The following is a 21,810-nucleotide window of genomic DNA, read 5'->3' on the forward strand; positions in this document are numbered from 1 at the left end:
TGCCTCCTGATGGCGAGAGAGAACTTATTGACCCCAACAGACTGTAAAATTGTGGGTCCACAGCAAAGACTTTAAAGACAACTAGTGCCAAACCCATGCTAGGGCGATAAGACAGAGTGTTATGGGAACCTCATGCCACTTTCACAGAAGGGTTCTGAAAGAATGGAGATAGGACATACTGGAAGTTGTGCAAAAGCGACTACTGGCACCCAGTCAACTGCTCAGCGCTTCCATTCATTTTGCAGGCATGTCGATCACCTAATTTTGCCATGGCTTCTTTCTCCAACATCTGTGAAGACTGACACTCCGTTAAAATGAACATTCCATTCATGTGATTGGTTCTGATTGGTTCTGTTTGCATCTCATTTGGATGAGGAATGAGGCTAACACCCTGTTATGGGTAGACTTGGAGAAGAAGAGGAAATTCTTGAGATATCAGTATAAACTGAGTGATTGCAGTTACCTCTGTGGGCAGAAGATTTAGTACTCTTAGCAGGCCTGTCAAGCACAAGGGCAACACCAAACCATGTAAGACTTGAGAAAGGTACAGGTCAGCAACACCAGCAGCAACCCTCCTATGGGAGGCCCCAGTCTTATTAAACGCAGTCTCTCACTGCTTCTCCTTGTTCACCACTCTTGTGGGAGGGAGTGTTTTCAGTCATTTTGGTGAGTGGCACATCATGACTGCGGATGAGTCCTTCAAATAATACAAAAATTGTGCACTCTTAAATTAAAATCCCTTCCTTTTACAACCCCACTGAAGTCTACACCAACGCATCCTTTACAGTTACTTCAGATGAGTTATATCTCTACTACAGAAGTGTACAGTAGACTTTATACTCCTTTCCCAAAGACAAAAGGTATCTATTTGAGATGTTTTTGGTCCTAAAAAGGTCACATGTAAGAATTCAGACTACTTCAAGACTTGAAACAAACCAATATATGGATTAGAAGTTCGTAATGTTGGTTCTGCACCTTCCATATGCTGAGCCCTTGAAGGGAACATGGATGTGTGCTGCGCACTTACAGGATGATTATGGTCGCATTCAGTGACGAGGAAGTACAGAACATTTCTGAAGTTGACAATAGGCAGCTGCCATTGATGTCTGGGACCTTTTCAACACTTTTGTGCCAGACAGTCTTATTACCCGGGACCTGGCTCAACCGCACATCAGCCCTGGACATTGTCTCCCGATACTGAACCACCCGCCGCTGCTGCGTCAGCAAGCCAGTTGGAGTGATAGCCATCATCCATATAGACTCCATCAAATGTACACCCACCAAGGACAACACCATCCCAGCAATTGACCACCTCAACTTCACTATCAGAACGGGCAAGAAATCCAACATTATTGAAACCCTCGCTTACTGTCTGCCGGGACCTCAAACCACCCTCTGCAAACTCATCGGGATTTTCATTGCCCCCCTCGCTTTCGTTTCAAAGGACTGCATGTTCCTGGGTGACCTAAACTTCCACCGAGACAACATAACCAACACTTACTCCGCCAACCTCCTGGACAGCCTGAACAACATTAGCCTCACCCAACTTGCACATGGCTCCATGCACATCGCAGGACGCACACTCAACCCCATTTTCACCTCCAGCGACGACCTCAGATACACCCACACAACTGAACTCACTCAAACATCCACTTCATCATCAAAGCCCCCCCACCCCTTAAAAAAAAAAAAAAACCCAACCAAATGCTGTCGCAGCTGGAACAAGGCCTCAGAGACCAAACAAATGGTCCTGCACCCTCATCCTGGCCAACCACCACAGCAACGTGAACCAGGATGTCAGAAGCTTCAAAACCTGGGTCACTGACTTTGTTGGCATTCCCCCCCCCCCCCCCCCAAAGAACAAGAAACACAACATTCACCCAGCAAGCCAACTGGTACACCAAGGACCTCAGGACAGCCAAGGGCCTCTGCAAGCCTCTCAAGAGAAGGTGGTACACCAACAAAAGCCATCCCACTCAACCTATAACACTCCCAATTACGTGACGTGAAAAAAAATAAAAGCCCTGGCATCACGCATTGAAGTTAACCAGAAAGACAGTAAGGAGCTCTTCTGCATACTTAAAGAATTCACCAACCTCATAACAGCGACAAGCAGCATCTCTCCCTTTCAAGACCTATGCAACAGCCTCACAGATTTCTTCCACAACAGAATTGCCAAAATCTACAGAGACTTAAACCCCCAACTCAAGCCCGAAGACTTCTTTAATGACTATAACTGTAAACACATGACCATCCCAAGGCTAACCACCTGGAACCACCTCACCATCCAGGACATCATTGTCATGAAATCCATCCACTCAGAGGGCTCATCAGACCCATGTCCTCACCCCATCTTCAGCCTAGAAGCTTCCATGATTGGCCTCGAACTTTACAACAGCTCACTGGATTCTTCAACTTTCCCAGAAGACTGGAAGCACATGGAAATCAAATCCCTGCTGAAGAAACCATCTGCGAGCCCTAGCAAACTCTGCATCTGCAGACCCATCTCCCCGCTCCCTTTCCTGGCCAAGGTCAATGTAAAAGCCACATACCATCTAACTGGAACACAATCACCTCCTTGACGATTCCCTAGCTAGATTTTGCAGCAGCCACAGCACTTAGACAGGCCTATTCGCGCCCACAGACGACATCTGGGCCCTACTCAACAAAGGAGAGACAGATGCCCTTCTCCTTGATCTCTCAGTGACCTTCTACACTGTCTCTCACCACATGCTCATTTCCAGACTTCACAACAGGCATCCAATGGACCGCCCTCAGATTAATTGCCTCCTTCCTCACCAATGGAACATGAGTCCACCTTCCACCATACACCTCCAAACTGAGTCATTCATCTGCAAAGTCCCTCAAGGCTCATCACTCAGCCCCACCCTTTTCGACATACACATACTCCTCCCCGCCAAAATAGTGCAATCCCATGGACTCAACATTATATTCTATGCTGACAACACATAACTCATCCTCTCCCTCACTGATAACTCCACCCCTGTCGGAAGCAACTTCCACCAGGTCATGACCAGTGCTGCAATTGTATGAGGAATAACTGCCTCAAGTTCATCTCAGACAAGAAGGAAGTCTTGATCTTAGGCAGCAACAAATCCCCCTGAGTGCCTCCTGGTGGCCCATAGAATTAGGGCCCATCTTTTAGGTTATCTGGAGGGTTTGTGGAATCTCAGGCAGTGGCTGATGTAGGCGGGTCTAGTAACCTGTATTTAACATTCCATACTGATGCATTAAATTGGGTTCTCCCTTGTCAACTGTGGGTGGGAAAGCAAACCTTGAAGAACTACTCCAGAGGTGTAGTTTACGCAACACCAGAAATCTATGTTACCAACTGTACACATTCTCATCTACCTAGCAGCGATTTCAGACACAGTGCTGAGAAGTAAATATGGAATATTTTTCAAAAAAGTTAATTAGGTTCAGATAACTTTCTCCTTTGCCTCACCAGGTTTCCTCAATCCTGGAGTCATTGGCCTCTTGAATCTTCGTTTTATCCAATTCTCAACTTCTCATGAGACCCCCCTGCAACTATGTTTAGAAGATCAATGGCTCAGTAGGATGGTAAATGGAAGGATGAGTTGAGATTTTCCTTCCAAGCAAATCACCTTTTCAAGTGGGCGGTGCAAGGCAGCCAATGTTATAAAAGTGATTACCATTCATAAGTCCTTCTATCACAAACTGTTGTTGCAGATGCATCTAATGGGTTAGGGAGCCCATCATACAGATGTAATGGTGGGGTATGGAATTTTAGGGTATTTCTTACAAGCTGGAAAGTAAATACTGCACCTTGCTTTCAACAACTGCTCATGTAGGGGTTTTGGGGGCTATTACCTCCTTTAGACTGCTGCACTGCTGGAAAGAGAGTATTGTGATCGCTCCCAAATTTCTTCTTTTGGCCTCCGCAGTAGACTGATGAATGTTTTTCGATCATTAGGTTGAACTTGTAGAAGTGGTCTTCTACCTGAATTTGCACATGCTTCCTGAAATGAGATTCTTGACTTCTGTGTGCTCACAAAATACACAGTATACGTCTGTCTTAATTCATCAGTGTGTTGACTGAGAAGTGTAAAACTTAAAAACCAGAGGTGGACAAAATGATACATGGGCTGTGACTGGAAACCTGACAGGCTCAACCAAATATGTCTTGTTAGGACCATTGTCATGAACTGCTTGCAGACAGATCTCCAACATCTAATCTGATCTGATCTAGTAAGCTGATTTGGCGTTTGCTAGCTCGTTAATAACGATGATGTCTGCCTCCAACCTCTTATCCTCATGAACGAATTATCCAACAAAAAAAAAACCTCTCATATTTGCTTTTGAGGAACCTGCATCATGTGCAGGTGGCATTGTCAACATGGAATGAAATACCCCAGAAGTGCAAACCTTCTTGCTAACCAGCACAACATTCGACCAGCTCCCCCTTCTAGATTTTCTGGGACTCTTTGAAACTATTGATACCATCAAGAAATTTGCCAAATGTAATACCCAAATAAAAGGATCAAAATCAGGAGCTTTCTATAAATATGGAAATGTGGGGCTGGGGTGAAACAGACTAAGTAGACTGTCTTAAGTATCCTTTGGCAAAAACGTTCATTCGTTTGCAGCAATATTCATCAGCTCAACAAAGGATTGACAATATTCTATGAGAGAAAGAAAGCTCTGAAGCTTTAATTCAGTATCTTGTTGGTCATCTTCTACAGCCATACAATTGCCATTTTCTTAATTCATCCTTGTTAATATTTTTGTAGTTATCCTGCAAGGAATGTTAAGTTTTCATATCTTGATTCTTGGAAGAAATCCCCCCTGCCCAATCATGGCCTGAAATCTACCTCAGTGAGGATTACGTTGGTGCTAAAAAGACTACTTACTGGCACATTTTCTGTTGTAACCAGGTCACTTGACTTGAATATGTCTCACGTTGCCAGACTGAATGTTGCATTTCAGAGTCTTTGCCTGAAAATATCTGCATACAGGAGAGGGCCTAGTGCAGAGCAGGTTGAAGACAGAGAAGGCATCTTGCTGGAAATTGTGGAAGCATAATCAGATGCACAGGGTCTTTTTCTTGGCACCCTTTTTCGAGAGAGAATCCTTTTAGGTGTGGATTTAGAGGCCACATTGTGTTCAGCTGAAAATAGCTCTAACTGTCACTGGTAGCTGTGGGATTTAAATAGTGGCTACAAGCTGAGACATCATGGCCAGGAGGCTGGCAAGTTAGGCATGAAGGTGGTCTCCCACGCCATCATGTTCTCCTAAAATTTAGGGAAGTGAAATCAGATTACCAGACAGTTGAGTACAATAGATAACACAATGCACGCATATTAAAAACAAATCATTCCTAGTTCCTTCATAAATGTTTCCCTTCAACCAGGTTCTGAGCTTACATGGGGAGATTAAACATAGGATATTGATGAAACTGGTTCGTAATGTACATGGCCTTTCATGCTGATGGTCCATCTCAACGTTGAGTTATGTCCTTCCTTTGGAGAAACTTTATCTTGGCCTTCTTTTGGCCACTGGTCGTTCACATAATTTATGAAAAAGCAAGGGCAACAGCTACCAATACAGAAATCGTCATGAAGAATTTAACTACCGTTCCCTCAGTCTCAAATGATTGAAAACCATCACACGTGGTCCTGTGTTGGAAATGTATCCACCTACTTATTCAGAGAACCAGTATAAAATATTGGACCTTTACTGCCAAAGGTTCTTATGCACTCTAATTCTACCTAGCAGTAGTAACTATTCTTTCAAGGAAACCTTTCATGTGCTTATCCGACCTCACTTATTTTGAACCTGATGTTCATGGTTTGTTTGCTGGAATTTGTAGTGTCTGAACATTAACAGACATTTTTGACACTCTGGAGATACTTGATTGTCTTCAGGTGGTTCTTCGTCCCATAAATCTGATGGAAACTAACTGGCTGCCCCTTTGAGATGACCTAAGTGTTTGTCAATAGCTTCTGTCAGCATTCTGATTGCACTCGCCTATAATTTGCTTTTGACATAGTTGAGTAAAAGCTTATTTTTAAGTTCCTTTGAGCTGTGCTGTGGGGAAAGGCCTGAACTGCAATTCACTGTTGGAGACCCATCCATAATTCCCCCACCTTTATACCGTTTTCCCATGTTACTGTTACTTCAATTTCTACTTGTGTCCTTTTCTCTTATGCTGCCATTTAGGTTCTTGGTACAACTGCACCCAATAACAAAAGCATGATAAGCTTAGATAATGAATAAAGTTCTTCTGCATCGTTGTGATGTAGTAAAACTTGCCAATATTGAATTCCACAAAATTGAAATGACAGTCTTTGATCACCAAAAACGTCACTGCACTAGATGTGTTACTATTCGTGAAGGAATGGTGTCCGCTTGTAGTTTCCTACTTCAATGTGGGTTACGTTTTCTCTTACTCATAAGTATTTTTATCACTCAGGATTTTGACAGTTTTACCTTCCCACAGTGACCTACATTGATTGGTCCGTGAAGAGCATGTTCTATACCAGACCTTTCTTTTAATGTGACAAAAGCATTATATTCTTTCCCCTTGAACATTCTCTCTTGTGTCCAAGGTCATTCGTTACATCCTCTTAGATGAGCCAAAGAACTGACAATACTGAGATGCGTTTAAATATCCTCACCCCTTTAAATTCTATTCACAGCTCCAGCGGTTCCCACAGAAGAGTGTATGTTGATTGACTGTACTTCTACTTGTTAGCAATGCTTGCCAATAAATAGTAATTGGGCCCTCTACTCATGATTCCCGTAAGAAGTTTATTTCAATATTGTACCATCTAAACACGTCTTCTGAATTATCTGAGAAAAAATGTAAATTTAGAAAATGTAAAGAGTAACTAGTACCTTTGTCATTTGTGTTTACTCCTGTTTGTGAGTGCAGCTTCGTAAGTGGAAGTAGAGATGGGACAGCACGCATTTGGCAATACAAGAGGAAAGAATGGAAGAGCATTTTACTAGATATGGCCACTCGTCCAGCAGGGTAAGGCCTATTCGTATAGTCACATTGTACTACCCTTAAAAAAAAATTTGTGTATATATATATATATAGTTCGATGGCATGTGTAGCTGCAGATACACATGCTATGCATTTCTTCCGCCATCTAGTGTTGGGCTCGGAGTGTTAAAAGTTGTTTTTCTTCGAAGAAGCCTTTTTCGAGTCACAGGATTGAGTGACTCCTCCTCTCGGTCATAGTGCGCATGGGCATCGACTCCTTTGTTAGATTGTTTTCTTTCCGCTGTCTGGTTCGGATGTGTTTCCTCTCTCTCAGAGATTTTCGATTCAGAAACTTTAGATAACTTTCTTTGACAGTTGGTATTGTTTCGATCGCGTTTCCATCTACAGTCGGACCGATAGTACTGTAGAAAACCAGATTTTTTCCTTTTGGGCGCAAGTGCCCAACTTGCGCCTGTTCGGGCCTACCACCCCAAAGCCTGATGGATCAGACTCAATTCCGATTCCGTCTTCTACGCCACACAAAATTTCCATACACAGACCAACACCTGGTATGTAATCTGTGTCTCTCTCCTGATCACTGAGAAGAAGACTGTGAAGCCTGTTGGTCGTTCCAATCCAAGAAGACGCTGCGTGACTGGAGAGCCAGGAGACTGGAAATGGAGTTAAAGACTACAGAATACATCAACACCGTTGAGGAAGAAAAGGCGCAGACAGCAGTTTCCCTTTAGGACACTGGATCCGAAGAAGACTCGGAGGATAGCTAACTTATCACTGCGGGTCAGCACGTGAGTACGACTGCCCCTACACCCACTCCTAAAAAGCCATCAAAGGCCTTGGGTGCACCACTGTCTGAGAGCCATGGTTCGACCCGAAAGAAAATAGTCGGCGACAACCTTCGGGTTCGGTGCCGAAAAAAGCCACACCAACTTTGATACCGGAATCTAGCAAATCCACCAAAAGCTCCACTTCCGAGCCGGCGCCCACACTCTTTGGAGTCGAAACCTCGACGTCCTGCTTCAGAGCCGAAACAGGCTGTATTTTCAGGCCCGAAACAATTGCAAACTTGGGAGCCGAAAAAGTGTTCATATACAGAACAACAAGGACGTCCAAGCCAATTAAAGCAGAGCTCAAAGACATGATGAACAGTCCTCTAAATCACCAAAACCACCAGAATACATTTCTGAGGACACTGACATCCAACCTATTCTGGAAATCATAGATTAAACACAGTCAAGGATTCATATCCATAAAGAGACTGGGAGGATATTGCTGCACCTCATCTACAAACAAAATGAAAGTTGACTTTTTAGGAACTTCTCGATACTGCTCCACCACCAGCAAAGATTTTTAAAAGGAAGGAGAAGCCATTACCCTTGCATACTTCTCCCCCACATTCAACACAACCTTTTTTCACCACCACCGTTAGCGCACCGATTAGCGCACCTGTTGCCTTCACCAGATCACTCACACACTTATTCCCATGGTGATAGAATTGATCCTTGGGCTCTGTTTGATCCAGATCCTATACCATCTAATGACCCAGACCTATATCTTCAAAACCTTCGCAACGAGAGGATACAACTGCATACACACAGGTAATCTCTAGGGCAGCTGCGAACCATGGGGTACTTGGGCATAGTGAGCCTTTAGGAGAGGATTTTCTTTTTTAATATGCTATCCTCCACGCACTCTCATTACCAGTGCCTACCAGTGCTGCCTGGCATGATCAAGCATGCAGACGAAATATTTAAGGAACCTGTTAAAGCTAGGATTTTAACGCCATGTATAGATACAAAATATAAGCCTGCACCTACAGATCCATCTTACATTACACATCAGGTACCTCCAGCCTCGGTGGTTGTCAGTGCTGCTAGAAAAAGGGCCAATAGTCAGTCGTCAGGGGATGCCTCTCCCCCTGACAAAGAAAGCAGGAAGTTTGATGCTGCTGTTAAGAGGGTAGCTGCACAGGCAGCTAACCCATGGCGCATTGCCAATTCACAAGCCTTGCTAGCAAGATATGATAGAGCACACTGGGACGAGATGCAGGAATTATTACAACACCTGCCAAAAAAACATCAGAAGAGGGCTCAACAAATTGTTGAAGAAAGTCAAGCAATAAGTAACAACCAGATAAGGTCTGCTCTTGATGCTGCATATACAGCAGCTAGGAGCGTAAATACTGCTGTAACCATACACAGACATGCATGGTTATGTTTTTCTGGATTCAAACCAGAAATACAGCAGGCAGTACTAAATATGCCTTTGGTCAAGAAACACCTGATTGGGCCTGAGGTTGACACCACAATAGAGAAACTCAGGAAAGATTCAGACACTGCTAAAGCAATGGGAGCCCTATACACAACGCAAAAACAACAAGTGATGGACGGAATGCTGAACATTGTCAAACACTCACCCCCAGTCATAGATCTGGGTTTAATCCATCGTTCTTTTGCTCACCATGCCACCCCAGTTTGGACCCAGCCATATGCAAATCAGTCTTGACCCTGTTCCTCATGGGAACAGTCCAGACCGAACTGCCAAGCCAGGTCCTCACTGGACCGGAAACAAGCATCCTGGGACCGGTTTCGGGGTTTCACCCATCTTCAGCCAGGCTAGCTTGAATCCAGTGGCATGGGAAGCACGGGACCCACGTCTGGGCATACCCTTCCCACTTAGGGCGACAAAGCAAAAACAACAAGTGATGGACGGAATGCTGAACATTGTCAAACACTCACCCCCAGTCATAGATCTGGGTTTAATCCATCGTTCTTTTGCTCACCATGCCACCCCAGTTTGGACCCAGCCATATGCAAATCAGTCTTGACCCTGTTCCTCATGGGAACAGTCCAGACCGAACTGCCAAGCCAGGTCCTCATTGGACTGGAAACAAGCATCCTGGGACCGGTTTCGGGGTTTCACCCCTCATCAGCCAGGCTAGCTTGAATCCCTGAAACCGGTCCCAGGATTCTTGTTTCCAGTGCAGGGAAGACCTGGCCTAGCAGTTCGGGCTGGACTGTTCCCATGGGGAACAGGGTCAAGACTGATTTGCATATGGCTGGGTCCAAACTGGAATGGCATGGGCAGCAAAAAAACGATGGATTAAACCCAGATCTGTGACTGGGGGTGAATGTTTGACAATGTTCAGCATTCCGTCCATCACTTGTTGTTTTTGCATTTGTAGCCCTATACACAACACCTTACAGAGGCTCCTTTCGTAAACAGCAATTTAGAGGAGAATTCAAGCCCCAATCTACAGAGGCTTCTACCTCCCAACCTAAACAAGGTCAACAACAACAATACCATAGAGGGGGGATTTAGAGGCTCTTATAGAGGCCAACAATTCAGAGGCAAATTCCAGGCCTCAAACAGTGTCCCAACCCCATCACAACAGTGACATCATAAGCATGCCACAACCCCACACATCTCCTGTTGGTTGTAGACTGCAGCAATTCCACTCCCAATCGCAAAATATCACCACAGACCAATGGGTACTTTTAACTATCCGCAATGGTTATTGCCTTGAATTGATTTCTACCCCTCCAAATATTCCTCCTCGTTTTCACAGGCTGTCTCCAGACCACAACGTTTTGTTACAAAAAAGTAGTACAATCGCTACTACTAAAAGAGGCAATAGAATTAGTTCCAAAATCTCAACATGGAACAGGTGTATACTCACTATACTTCCTCATTCCCAAAAAGGATGGCACTCACAGACCCACTGTAGAACTCAGACCACTAGATCAATATATCCTGTCAGAACACTTTCACATGATAACTCTGCAGCATGTCATTCCACTATTACAAAACAAGATTACATGACTGCATTATATCTCAAAGATGCGTATTTTCATATACCCATCCATCCAGCTCACAGAAATTACCTAAGGTTTTTGATAGCTGGAAAACACTACCAATTCAAAGTCCTGCCATTCGGCATAACAACAGCTCCAAGAGTATTCACAAAATGTCTAACGGTAGTAGCAGCTTACCTAAGAAGACAACACATACATGTCTTTCCTTATCTAGACGACTGGCTAATAAAATCAAGCAATATTATACAATGTCAAAAATACACTCAATACACAATAAAAGCCCTACATTAGGGTTCACTCTCAGTTTCCAAAAATCACATCTTCAGCCAGCACAGGTTCAACCTTACCTAGGTGCTATTCTCAATACATAAAAAGCTTTAGCCTATCCAAATAAACAAAGGATACAAGCTTTCCAAAACCTCATACCACAAATGCAGCCAGATAAACAATACACAGTAAGATTTATTATGAGACTCTTGGGAATTATGGCATCCTGCATAGCAATAGTACTGCATGCAAGACTAAATATGAGACCACTACAACAGTGCCTCTCACAACAGTGGTCTCAAGCACAGGGTCAGTTGCAAGATCTAGTGTTGTTAGACCCCCAAATGCACAAGTCCCTTCAATGGTGGAATCTCAGCAATTTAATGAAGGGGCGGTCATTTCAGGACCCTGTACCTCAGCCCCCAATAACAGTAGATGCATCAATGATAGGTTGGGGAGCTCATCTCAACAACCTTACCATACAAGGGGAATGGGATTCAAAACAGTTAAATTATCACATAAACCATTTAGAATTATTAGCTGTGTTCCTTGCCCTAAAAGTGTTTCAACCACTTCTCACACACAAGACTGTCTTGATAAAAACAGACAATATGACAACCATGTATTATCTAAAGAAACAAGGTGGGATACATTCATCTCAACTGTCCCTTCTTGCCCAAAAAATATGGGAATGGGCAGTTCACAATCGCATTCACTTACTAACAGAACACATTCAAGGAATACACAATCCGCTAGCGGATCTCCTAAGCAGAACACACCAACAGATACATGAATGGGAGATTCTCTCTAAGGTACTTCAACAGTACTTTCAAAAGTGGAGGAGACCAGAAATAGACCTATTCGTGACAAGCAAAAACGCAAAATGCCAAAACTTCGCATCCAGACACCCACACCCTCTGTCCAAGGACAATGCTGTATGGATCAGCTGGTCATGGATATTTGTTTATGCTTTTCCCCCTCTCCCACTACTTCCATTTCTGGTCAACAAACTGTCAAACCTCTCTCACCATGATACTCATGGCCCCCACGTGGGGACGACAACCTTGGTACACAACACTCCTTGACCTGTCAGTAGTACCTCACTGCAAACTTCCCAACAGACCGGATTTTCTAACACAAAACAAAGGACAAATCAGACATCCCAATCCCAGTGCTCTAAACTTAGCGATTTGGCTCCTGAAGTCATAGAATTTGGATATTTGCAACTTTCGTTAGAATGTATGGAAATTCTCAAACAAGCATGCAAACCTACAACCAGACAATGCTATGCTAACAAGTGGAAACGATTTGTTTATTACTGTCAATCAAAAAATATTGACCCACTTACAGCATCAATACAAGATATTGTTTGCTTCCTGCTTCATTTACGAAAGTCAGATTTAGCTTTCTCATCTATTAAAATTCTTCTTACTGCCATATCAGCATACTTGCAGACTATACAACATACCTCTCTCTTTAGAGTTCCAGTTATTACAGACTTTTTGGAAGGACTAAAACGTATTATTCCACAGAGAACACCACCAGTTCCTGCTTGGAATCTAAATATTGTACTCACATGACTAATGGGCCCATCTTTTGAACCCATGCATTCGTCTGAGATTCAATTTCTAACTCAAAGTTGCTTTTTTGGTAGCAATTACTTCATTAAGAATTAGTGAAATACAGGCATTCACTCTCGAGGAACCTTTTTTCCAAGTACACAAGCATCAAGTTGTACTTAGAACTAATTCAAAATCTTTAACAAAGGTTGTATCGCCTTTTCACATAAACCAAATCGTGAAATTGCTAGTCTTCTTCCCACAGCCAGAGTCAGCTGTTGAAAGAGCCCTTCACACTCTTGACCTTAAAAGAGCTCTAATGTATTATGTGGATAGAACAAAAGAGTTTAGAAAAACTAAAGAGCTTTTTGTTGCCTTTCAACAACCACATAAAGGTAATCCTAGCTCTAAACAAGGATTAGCTCGATGGATTGTTAAATGTATTCAAACATGTTACATTAAGGCAAAACGACAAATTTTAATAACACCTAAAGCTCATTCTACTTGGAAAAAAGGTGCTTCTATGGCATTTTTAGGAAACATGCCAATGGCAGACATATGCAAAGCTGCCACATGGTCTACGCCACATACTTTTACAAAGCATTACTGTGTTGATGTATTTTCAAAGAAACAAGCCAATGTTGGTCAAGCTGTCCTAAAAACCTTATTTCAAACCACTCCAACTCCTACAGGCTAGCACCGCTTACCTTGGGGAGAGCAACTGCTTTTTAGTCTATGCTTAGCATGTGTATCTGCAGCTACACATGCCATTGAATGGAAAATGTCACTTACCCAGTGTACATCTGTTCGTGGCATGTAGTGCTGCAGATTCACTTTCACCCTCCCTCCTCCCCAGAAGCCTGTAGTCGTTGCAGTTTCTTATTTGTACATATGTATATACATTTGCATGGACATCTTAATTACTTATTACTTTTATACCACATTTACATTCTTTCACTCTATCACTCCTTCCTAAACCCTTTTGCGGGAAAACCATCTAACAAAGGGGACGATGCCCATGCGCACTATGACCAAGAGGAGGAGTCACTCGATCGCGTGACTCGAAAAATACTTCTTCAAAGAAAAACAACTTGTAACACTCCGAGCCTAACACTAGATGGCGGAAGCAATGCATAGCATGTGAATCTGCAGCACTACATGCCACAAACAGATGTACACAGGGTAAGTGACATTTTCCATATATAGGCGGTTCATTACTTTTGAATATTCCATACATATTCCCTTTGATCGCATGAACATTTGCAATTCTGTGCTGTATCACAAGCAGTTTACTTACCTTTGTGGCTTTTCTGAATGCTCATCTGTATCTAGTTTTGTTGCATTTCTGGTTTTATCTCGTTTGCACATTTAACAGAAATAATGTTGAATGCTATCAATTTATTTCTGACTTAATCCTCACTAGATTGTTACCATCATGTAAAATAGAACAGAATAGTCTATAGCTGTCCGTAGAATAGAATTTGTTTTGATAGTATTTGACATGTGAAAATCTATTTGTCCTCAGGCACAATTTACAAGGAGTGGAAGACAAAATTACAAAATTGAAAGTAACTATGGTGGCATGGGACCGTCACGACAAAACTGTCATAACAGCTGTTAATACCATGACACTAAAAGTCTGGAATTCCTATACTGGTGAACTTATTCATATTCTTGTGGTAAGGTATTCTGTAAATGACATTCTCAGTACTCCTTCTATAGAGTCAGTGAAGCTGACTCTCACTACTGCTGACTGCACTGTGCTGGCTGATATGTAGGTTATTTTTCCCAGTTTTGTTGAAAATAATTTGCAACTTTTTAAAATATTTTCTACAAAGAGGGGATCTTCAATTAGAAAAAGCAGCTAAATGTTATTGGAACGATTAACTATAGGAAATGGATAAGTCCTGCTAGAAAGTTGTGCCTTGCTAAGTGCTATCCAAAAGTTGTCATAATGTAATGTTTCATTTGACTCTGTTCACAAAGCACTTATTAGAGTTGTACCTGTTCTCAAGAGGGGCTCCCAAGTTTGTTTTAAGGTTGCAATGTAGTCATTGTCAGACATCTTGGTATCAAAAGCTTGGGTGCATATAATGTCTTTTATCAGTCACATTCTGGGAATTTCTTTCTACCTTGGAACCTACTCTGGTCTAATTTATATTGCTTCACCATGAAAGCCTGCATTGAGAAACATAATTTGTGAGTTGCCCTGTTTTCCAGAAGAAAGGTGCACAATTTACTTGACAGCTGTTGAAAAATCTGTAATCACTTCCTTCCTGCAAGAATTTCTTTGTCGATTTCATAAGCACTGAGTAGTCTAGCTCATCAGAGATTAAAATCACTTTTACAAACATATATTTAATTTTGGGGAAACTAACATAAGTTTAATGGCCTGTCTGCAAGCTGCATTGCTTGTTTTTCTTCAAAATTATGTCCAATAAAAATTTCTCCAGCTTTTTTACATCATTAGAAAAACTTTAATGACTAAGCCTTGTTAAAGGAAAATGGGAGGGAAAAGAAAGGCAATGTGCAAGGCATTTAGCTAGGCTACAGCCATAACCTCCTGGAAAATTTACACCGCTTCAATTAGGAAGATCGCTTCACCAATATTCCATCATGGCCTGTCACTTAGGTCTGTTATTATTTCTGGTTTCTGATGACCGCATACTGCATCATTGAACTCAGCCTTATTTGATCTTTTTGCTTTGAAGCATAGCTACGGAGGAGGGTGCTTCTTATTCCATGGTGGTAAGAAGGGCGGCTGGGGTCCTGGAGCTCGAGCTACCTTCTGTGGAGGTTAGGCCTAATATCCTAACTGACGTGCTTCAGCCGGGGTCTTCCTCTTCCGAGCCCCTTTCACTCTTTAATGAAGCACTGACAGACGTCATTTTGGGTACTTGGTCCAGAACCAGCACAGGAGCTCCTGTGAATAGGACGATTGCCTGCTGCCATCGGCCTGCACCATCGGACCCGAAATTCCTCACCCAAAACCTCACGCCTGAGAGCCTTGTTATCCAGGCTTCTTCATCTGGGGCATTCCCTGCTGCACCCACACCACCTCAAAAAGACTGGATAATTTGGGGAGGAAGTTGTTTTCTTCCAACAGTCTAGCGCTGCGGTCCGTGAACACCACATGCCTTTTGGGACGCTATTCCCATACTCTCTGGGATATGGTCGCGCAAGTGCTGCCTGCAGTTCCGGAGGAGGCCCGGACTGTCCGTTCCCAAGCCGTAACAAACAGATAGGAGGTATACAGCGAGGTTAATGATTTGTTGTGGACTGGAAACAACTGACTCTCTGGGCAGATCGGTTGCATTGAGACACCACGCTGGGCTGAGAACATCTGCTTTTCAGGGGATGTCCAGCAATCCTTGATGGACATGCCCTTTGATAGCACACGTCTCTCCAGAGACAAGGCAGACTCTGCACTCAAACAATTGAAGGATTCCCGAGCCACGGCCCGGTCCCTATTGTCCTGGAGTTAAGTCTTTGAGTGTGTGTTCCTTATGTATTGCCTGTGTGTGTACAACAAATGCTTAACACTACCAACCTCTAAGGGGAACCTTTGGACTCCGTGCACACAATCTTTCACTTTGAGATAGTATATACAGAGCCATCTTCCTACAGAATGCAAATGAAATGATGAAGACCCTAGGAGCCTTATAGAACTATAGACCATCCTTTTAAGAGGGGTTTTCCCCAGAGAGAAGAGGTCATGGGAGATATTTTCCTGGAACACAGACACAAAGACAGACCAGAGGTATTTGCTTCTCTGCGCCTCGCTGTGACAGCAACAATCACAACAAAAGCCTTTCTTCAGAGGAAATGGAAAACCACAGGGCAGAGGCTCCAGGGGGCCGACCTCCTTCTCAAAATGATTTGCATCCTCCCACTGACAACAAAACACCTGTGGGGAAGTCTGGGGAGGATAACGGACTTTCTTTACCAAAGGTCCTAAAGGCCTATTTCGGCTGTCCTCCCTTTCTGATACTAACCACACCATTTAAGAAGAGTAGGGCTAATAACTTTAGTTAACCTCAGGCAGGGATTTTTTTTCACTGAGAAATGCAAGGCCCTCATCCACAAAATTGTGGCATGCTTAATCATTGGGCTTTCCTGTATTCACACTTATGAGAGCTCAAGTGGGCTACACCCACCGTTTGTGCGGCGATGGCTTGTATGTGAAGATTAATAAATCTACCTGTGTCAGAGGAAAGCAGTGAACATAAAATAGTCTTCGATAATCCAACATATTAGTTTATTCTTGGATATCTTGACTGGATTAAAAACTGTGATGGAACATGGCTATTAGTAATTTATAATGTTTCAGCTATGTTCAGAGTTCTGTGGGTCTACGGCTTTCCTCAGGACCTATGTAATGTATCTCGGTACAGTAATGTAGGTAATTCCGATGTGTACCTCCTGTTTTTTTTTTTTTTTGTAAAATGAGTGCATGCACACAAAGTATTCTCAATGGGATTGCTACGTTACTAACCAGATTGTCAGTATTTCATCATTGGTTATACTCTATAAATGAGGGAAATGAAGCCAGGGTTTACAATAATACACCTAAAAACACTTGTTTTGGTGAAGTGAACGTGGACATAACACACACAGGTAACAAGCTTATACTAAACGTGAACAGAACAATGTAGTGGTGTGTGTTTTTTTTTTTTTTTCCACAATTGAAACTTATGCCATTGTTGCATAATCTTGTCAAAGGGCCAGATTATTCTTAACTCGTGGATGAGAATAGCATGTTGCCCTGTAGGACACAGTTTAAAAGAAAACACATGTTTTATCCATAAATGTTTTTTTTTCCTCATTGTTAGTGCATAATCTTGATAATTTTTTTTTAATTTTTTTAGACAAGTCAATACAATGTCTTGTATTTTTACTTGTCTCCATTTTGGTGAAAATGTGTGAAAAAATATTATTCTTTTTTAGGTTGATAAAAGCATAATATTATAGCAAGGTGTAGGAAGACACCTAAAAATCCTTTTTTTAAATTAAAATACAGTTTAGACGTGGGATATTTGATTGTGCCGCACATTTACGCCCAGAGAATAACCATGAGTGCCAGGAAGTATGCCTTCTCCCTGCAAGTGCAGAATCACAAGGACACCTGAACCAAATTACAGGGAAAGGCTTTTTATGCCAATCTGAGTTATCTACAGTTGATGGCAGAGCTCCTCAAATATCAGAGTTTCAGCATTTACGCTTACCAAAGTCAACACTTAAAACTACTAAAGAGACAAGGACTTCCACTAAAAAATGATACACTTTTAAGGAGAAAAGATACTTAGCATGGAATGGGCAACTCATCTCTAGACAGTTTGCATGTCGAAACTGTCATAGTACGGTACCTCACACATCTAACTAAATATAAGTTATCCTACGCTTCTCTAAGAGTGCATTTGTCAGCAATCGTGGCCTATATACGAGGTATACATGCAAAGATGTTTTTCTCTGTTCCTCTAATTAAGAATTCAATTGAGGGGGAATAAGAACTGTTCCGTGCAAGGGCAGCACCTCCTCCACAGTGGAATCTTAAATAAAGTCCTAGCAAGATTGATAAAAAAAAAAACCTTTGAGCCTATGCCCAAAGCTACACCCAAATTTAACACCTTAAAGACAGCTTTCCTAGAAGCTATCGCATGCCTGAGAAGTTTGAGAGAGTTGTAATAGCTCTCAGTAAAAAAACCTTTATTTCTATACACAAAGACAAGTAGTCATGAGAACACATCCAAAATTCCTATCAAAGGCCATATAACTTGTTCATGTTAATCAGACTATCTATCTGGATACCAAATTACTTCCAAAATCCTTCAAACATGGCAGAAAGAGAATTGCATACTTAAGTTGCAAGAAGAGCTGTCTTGTGTGTGTATATATACATATATATATATATATGTGTGTGTGTGTGTATATATATATATATGTGTTCAATGGCATGTGTAGCTGCAGATACACATGCTGTGCACATCCCGCCATCTGGTGTTGGGCTCGGAGTGTTACAAGTTGTTTTTCTTCGAAGAAGTCTTTTTTCGAGTCACGAGACCGAGGGACTCCTCCCATTTCGACTCCATTGCGCATGGGCGTCGACTCCATCTTAGATTGTTTTTTTTCCGCCATCGGGTTCGGACGTGTTCCTTTTCGCTCCGTGTTTCGGCTCGGAAAGTTAGTTAGAATCTCGGAAAAATCGTTGGTATTGTTTGCGTTCGGTATCGGGTTAGTTACAACAGATCGACACCGAATTAAGAGCTCCGGTGGCCCTTCAGGGTTTTCTTCCATCCCCGTCGGGGCCTGGTCGGCCCGGCCACGTGTCTCTTCAAGGCTGATGGAACGGACCCCATTCCGCTTCTGTCCAAAATGTCATAACAAGTATCCATATACAGATCAACATCTGGTCTGTAACTTGTGTTTGTCACCAGAACACAAGGAGGATACTTGTGAGGCCTGTCGAGCGTTTCGGTCCAGGAAGACACTCAGGGACCGAAGAGCAAGAAGACTGCAAATTGCGTCGGCGCCGACAGGACAAGAGCGTTTAGAGGAGGAGGAAGAAACATTCTCCACCCAGGAGTCGGACTCTGAGGAGATCGATCCCGAAGAAACGCCGAAAACCGTGAGTAAGACGTCGAAACCAAGAACTCACGAGAAAAGCCCAGGGGAAGCCACCGCCAACAGGCCATGGCTTAACCCGAAAAGTAGGTGACTGTTCATCGGCACCGAAAAAGGGCGAGCTGGTGTCGAAGTCATCCGACTCCGGTCGAGATACCGGCACACAGCAATCTCGGGCCCGAGATAGTGGCTCAGAGAAGATTCGGCACCGAGACAGCGGCACCGAAACGGGTCGGCATCGAGAGAGCATGATGCCGAAAGTAAAAAAGGTTTCGTCGGAACCGAAAAAAGCAGCCGAAAAGGTTTCGGTACCGAAATATCCGGCCTCGGAACCGAAAACAAGTTCCTACACTGAGGAACAAGGACTGTCCACACAAATGAAGACACATAGATTTGGACAGGAATTACAGGCAATAGAGCCAGATCACACACAAAGACGGCTCTTTATTCAAAAAGATACAGGAAAGATCAGCACTCTTCCTCTAGTCAAAATGAAACGCAAGCTTGCCTTCCAAGACAAAGAAAAACAGCCACACGCAAAAATGGCTAAACAAGTAACACCACCACCATCCCCACATCACTCTCCGCAACCATCACCGGTAGCCACTCCACCAATGATGCAATCCCCAACTCATACAGGAATGAGTCAAGATGACCCTGACGCATGGGACCTTTATGACGCACCAGTGTCAGATAATAGTCCAGAATGCTATCCAGCTAAACCATTGCCACCAGAGGATAGTACAGGCTACGCACAGGTGGTGTCAAGAGCAGCTGCATTTCATAATGTCAGCCTTCATTCAGAGCCCATTGAAGACGACTTTCTTTTTAATACACTGTCGTCCACACACAGCCAATATCAGAGTCTTCCTATGCTACCCGGAATGCTAAAACACTCCAAACAAGTGTTTGAGGAGCCTGTTAAAGGGAGAGCCATTACTCCAAGAGTAGATAAAAAATATAAACCGCCACCAACAGACCCAGTGTACATTACACAACAGCTAACACCAGACTCTGTTGTAGTGGGAGCAGCGCGCAAAAGAGCCAACTCTCATACTTCAGGAGATGCACCACCTCCAGATAAAGAAAGTCGAAAATTCGATGCTGCAGGCAAAAGGGTGGCGGCACAGGCAGCAAACCAGTGGCGTATTGCAAATTCGCAAGCTTTGCTAGCCAGATATGATAGGGCCCATTGGGATGAGATGCAACACCTTATTGAACATTTACCCAAGGAGTTCCAAAAAAGAGCGCAGCAAGTAGTAGAAGGAGGACAGGGTATCTCCAATAATCAGATACGGTCAGCAATGGATGCTGCAGACACAGCTGCTAGAACTGTCAACACAGCTGTAACAATAAGGAGACATGCATGGCTGCGTACATCAGGATTTAAACCAGAGATACAGCAAGCTGTGCTGAATATGCCATTCAACGGACAGCAGTTGTTTGGGCCGGAGGTGGACACTGCGATCGAAAAACTTAAGAAAGACACTGACACGACCAAAGCCATGGGCGCACTCTACTCCCCACAGAGCAGAGGCACATTTCAAAAGACACAATTTCGAGGGGGGTTTCGAGGGCAAACCACAGAAGCCACAACCTCACAAACAAAGCCCACTTACCAGAGCCAGTATCAGCGGGGAGGTTTTCGGGGACAATATAGAGGGGGAAAATTTCAAAGGAATAGAGGAAAGTTCCAAAGTCCCAAAACTCCTCCAAACAAGCAGTGACTTCAATGTCACAAATCCCCAACACATAACACCTGTGGGGGGAGACTAACCAAGTTTTACAAACATTGGGAGGAAATAACAACAGACACTTGGGTCTTAGCAATTATGCAGCATGGTTATTGCATAGAATTTCTCAAATTCCCTCCAAACATCCCACCGAAAACACACAATATGCCAAAACAACATATAGATCTTCTAGGACTATAAGTTCAGGCATTGCTACAAAAAGAAGCAATAGAGTTAGTACCAAAACAACAAATACACACAGGAGTTTACTCCCTGTACTTTCTGATACCCAAAAAAGACAAGAGTCTGAGACCTATACTAGATCTCAGAACATTAAATACCTACATCAAATCAGATCACTTTCACATGGTTACATTACAAGACGTAATTCCACTGCTCAAACAACAAGACTACATGACAACACTAGACCTAAAGGATGCATATTTCCATATACCAATACATCCTTCACACAGAAAGTACCTAAGGTTTGTATTCCAAGGGATACATTACCAATTCAAAGTGTTGCCATTCGGAATAACAACTGCACCAAGAGTTTTTACAAAATGCCTAGCAGTAGTAGCTGCACATATCAGAAGGCAGCAAATACATGTGTTCCCGTACCTAGACGATTGGTTAATCAAAACCAACACGCTAAGACGGTGTTCACAACACACAAAATATGTCATAGAAATCCTCCACAAACTAGGTTTCTCAATCAATTACACAAAGTCACACCTTCTGCTGTGTCAAACACAGCAATACTTAGGATCAACACAGCAAAAGGGATTGCCACTCCAAGTCCACAAAGAGTTCACACATTTCACAAT

General features: G+C 43.0%; 1 protein-coding gene across 2 annotated transcripts in view; it reads left to right on the forward strand.

The window, feature by feature from the left end:
* PHIP (pleckstrin homology domain interacting protein) overlaps positions 1–21,810 on the forward strand; it is a 1,338,206-nt gene that overhangs the window by 288,828 nt on the left and 1,027,568 nt on the right. For both annotated transcript variants that reach the window (XM_069235639.1, XM_069235640.1), the window contains 2 exons: positions 6,917–7,015; positions 14,155–14,308. In XM_069235639.1, coding sequence (XP_069091740.1) covers positions 6,917–7,015; positions 14,155–14,308 — 253 coding nt within the window. The remainder of the gene's footprint in view (positions 1–6,916; positions 7,016–14,154; positions 14,309–21,810) is intronic.

This window comes from Pleurodeles waltl, chromosome 5 (assembly GCF_031143425.1).
Source record: "Pleurodeles waltl isolate 20211129_DDA chromosome 5, aPleWal1.hap1.20221129, whole genome shotgun sequence".
NCBI lineage: Eukaryota > Metazoa > Chordata > Amphibia > Caudata > Salamandridae > Pleurodeles > Pleurodeles waltl.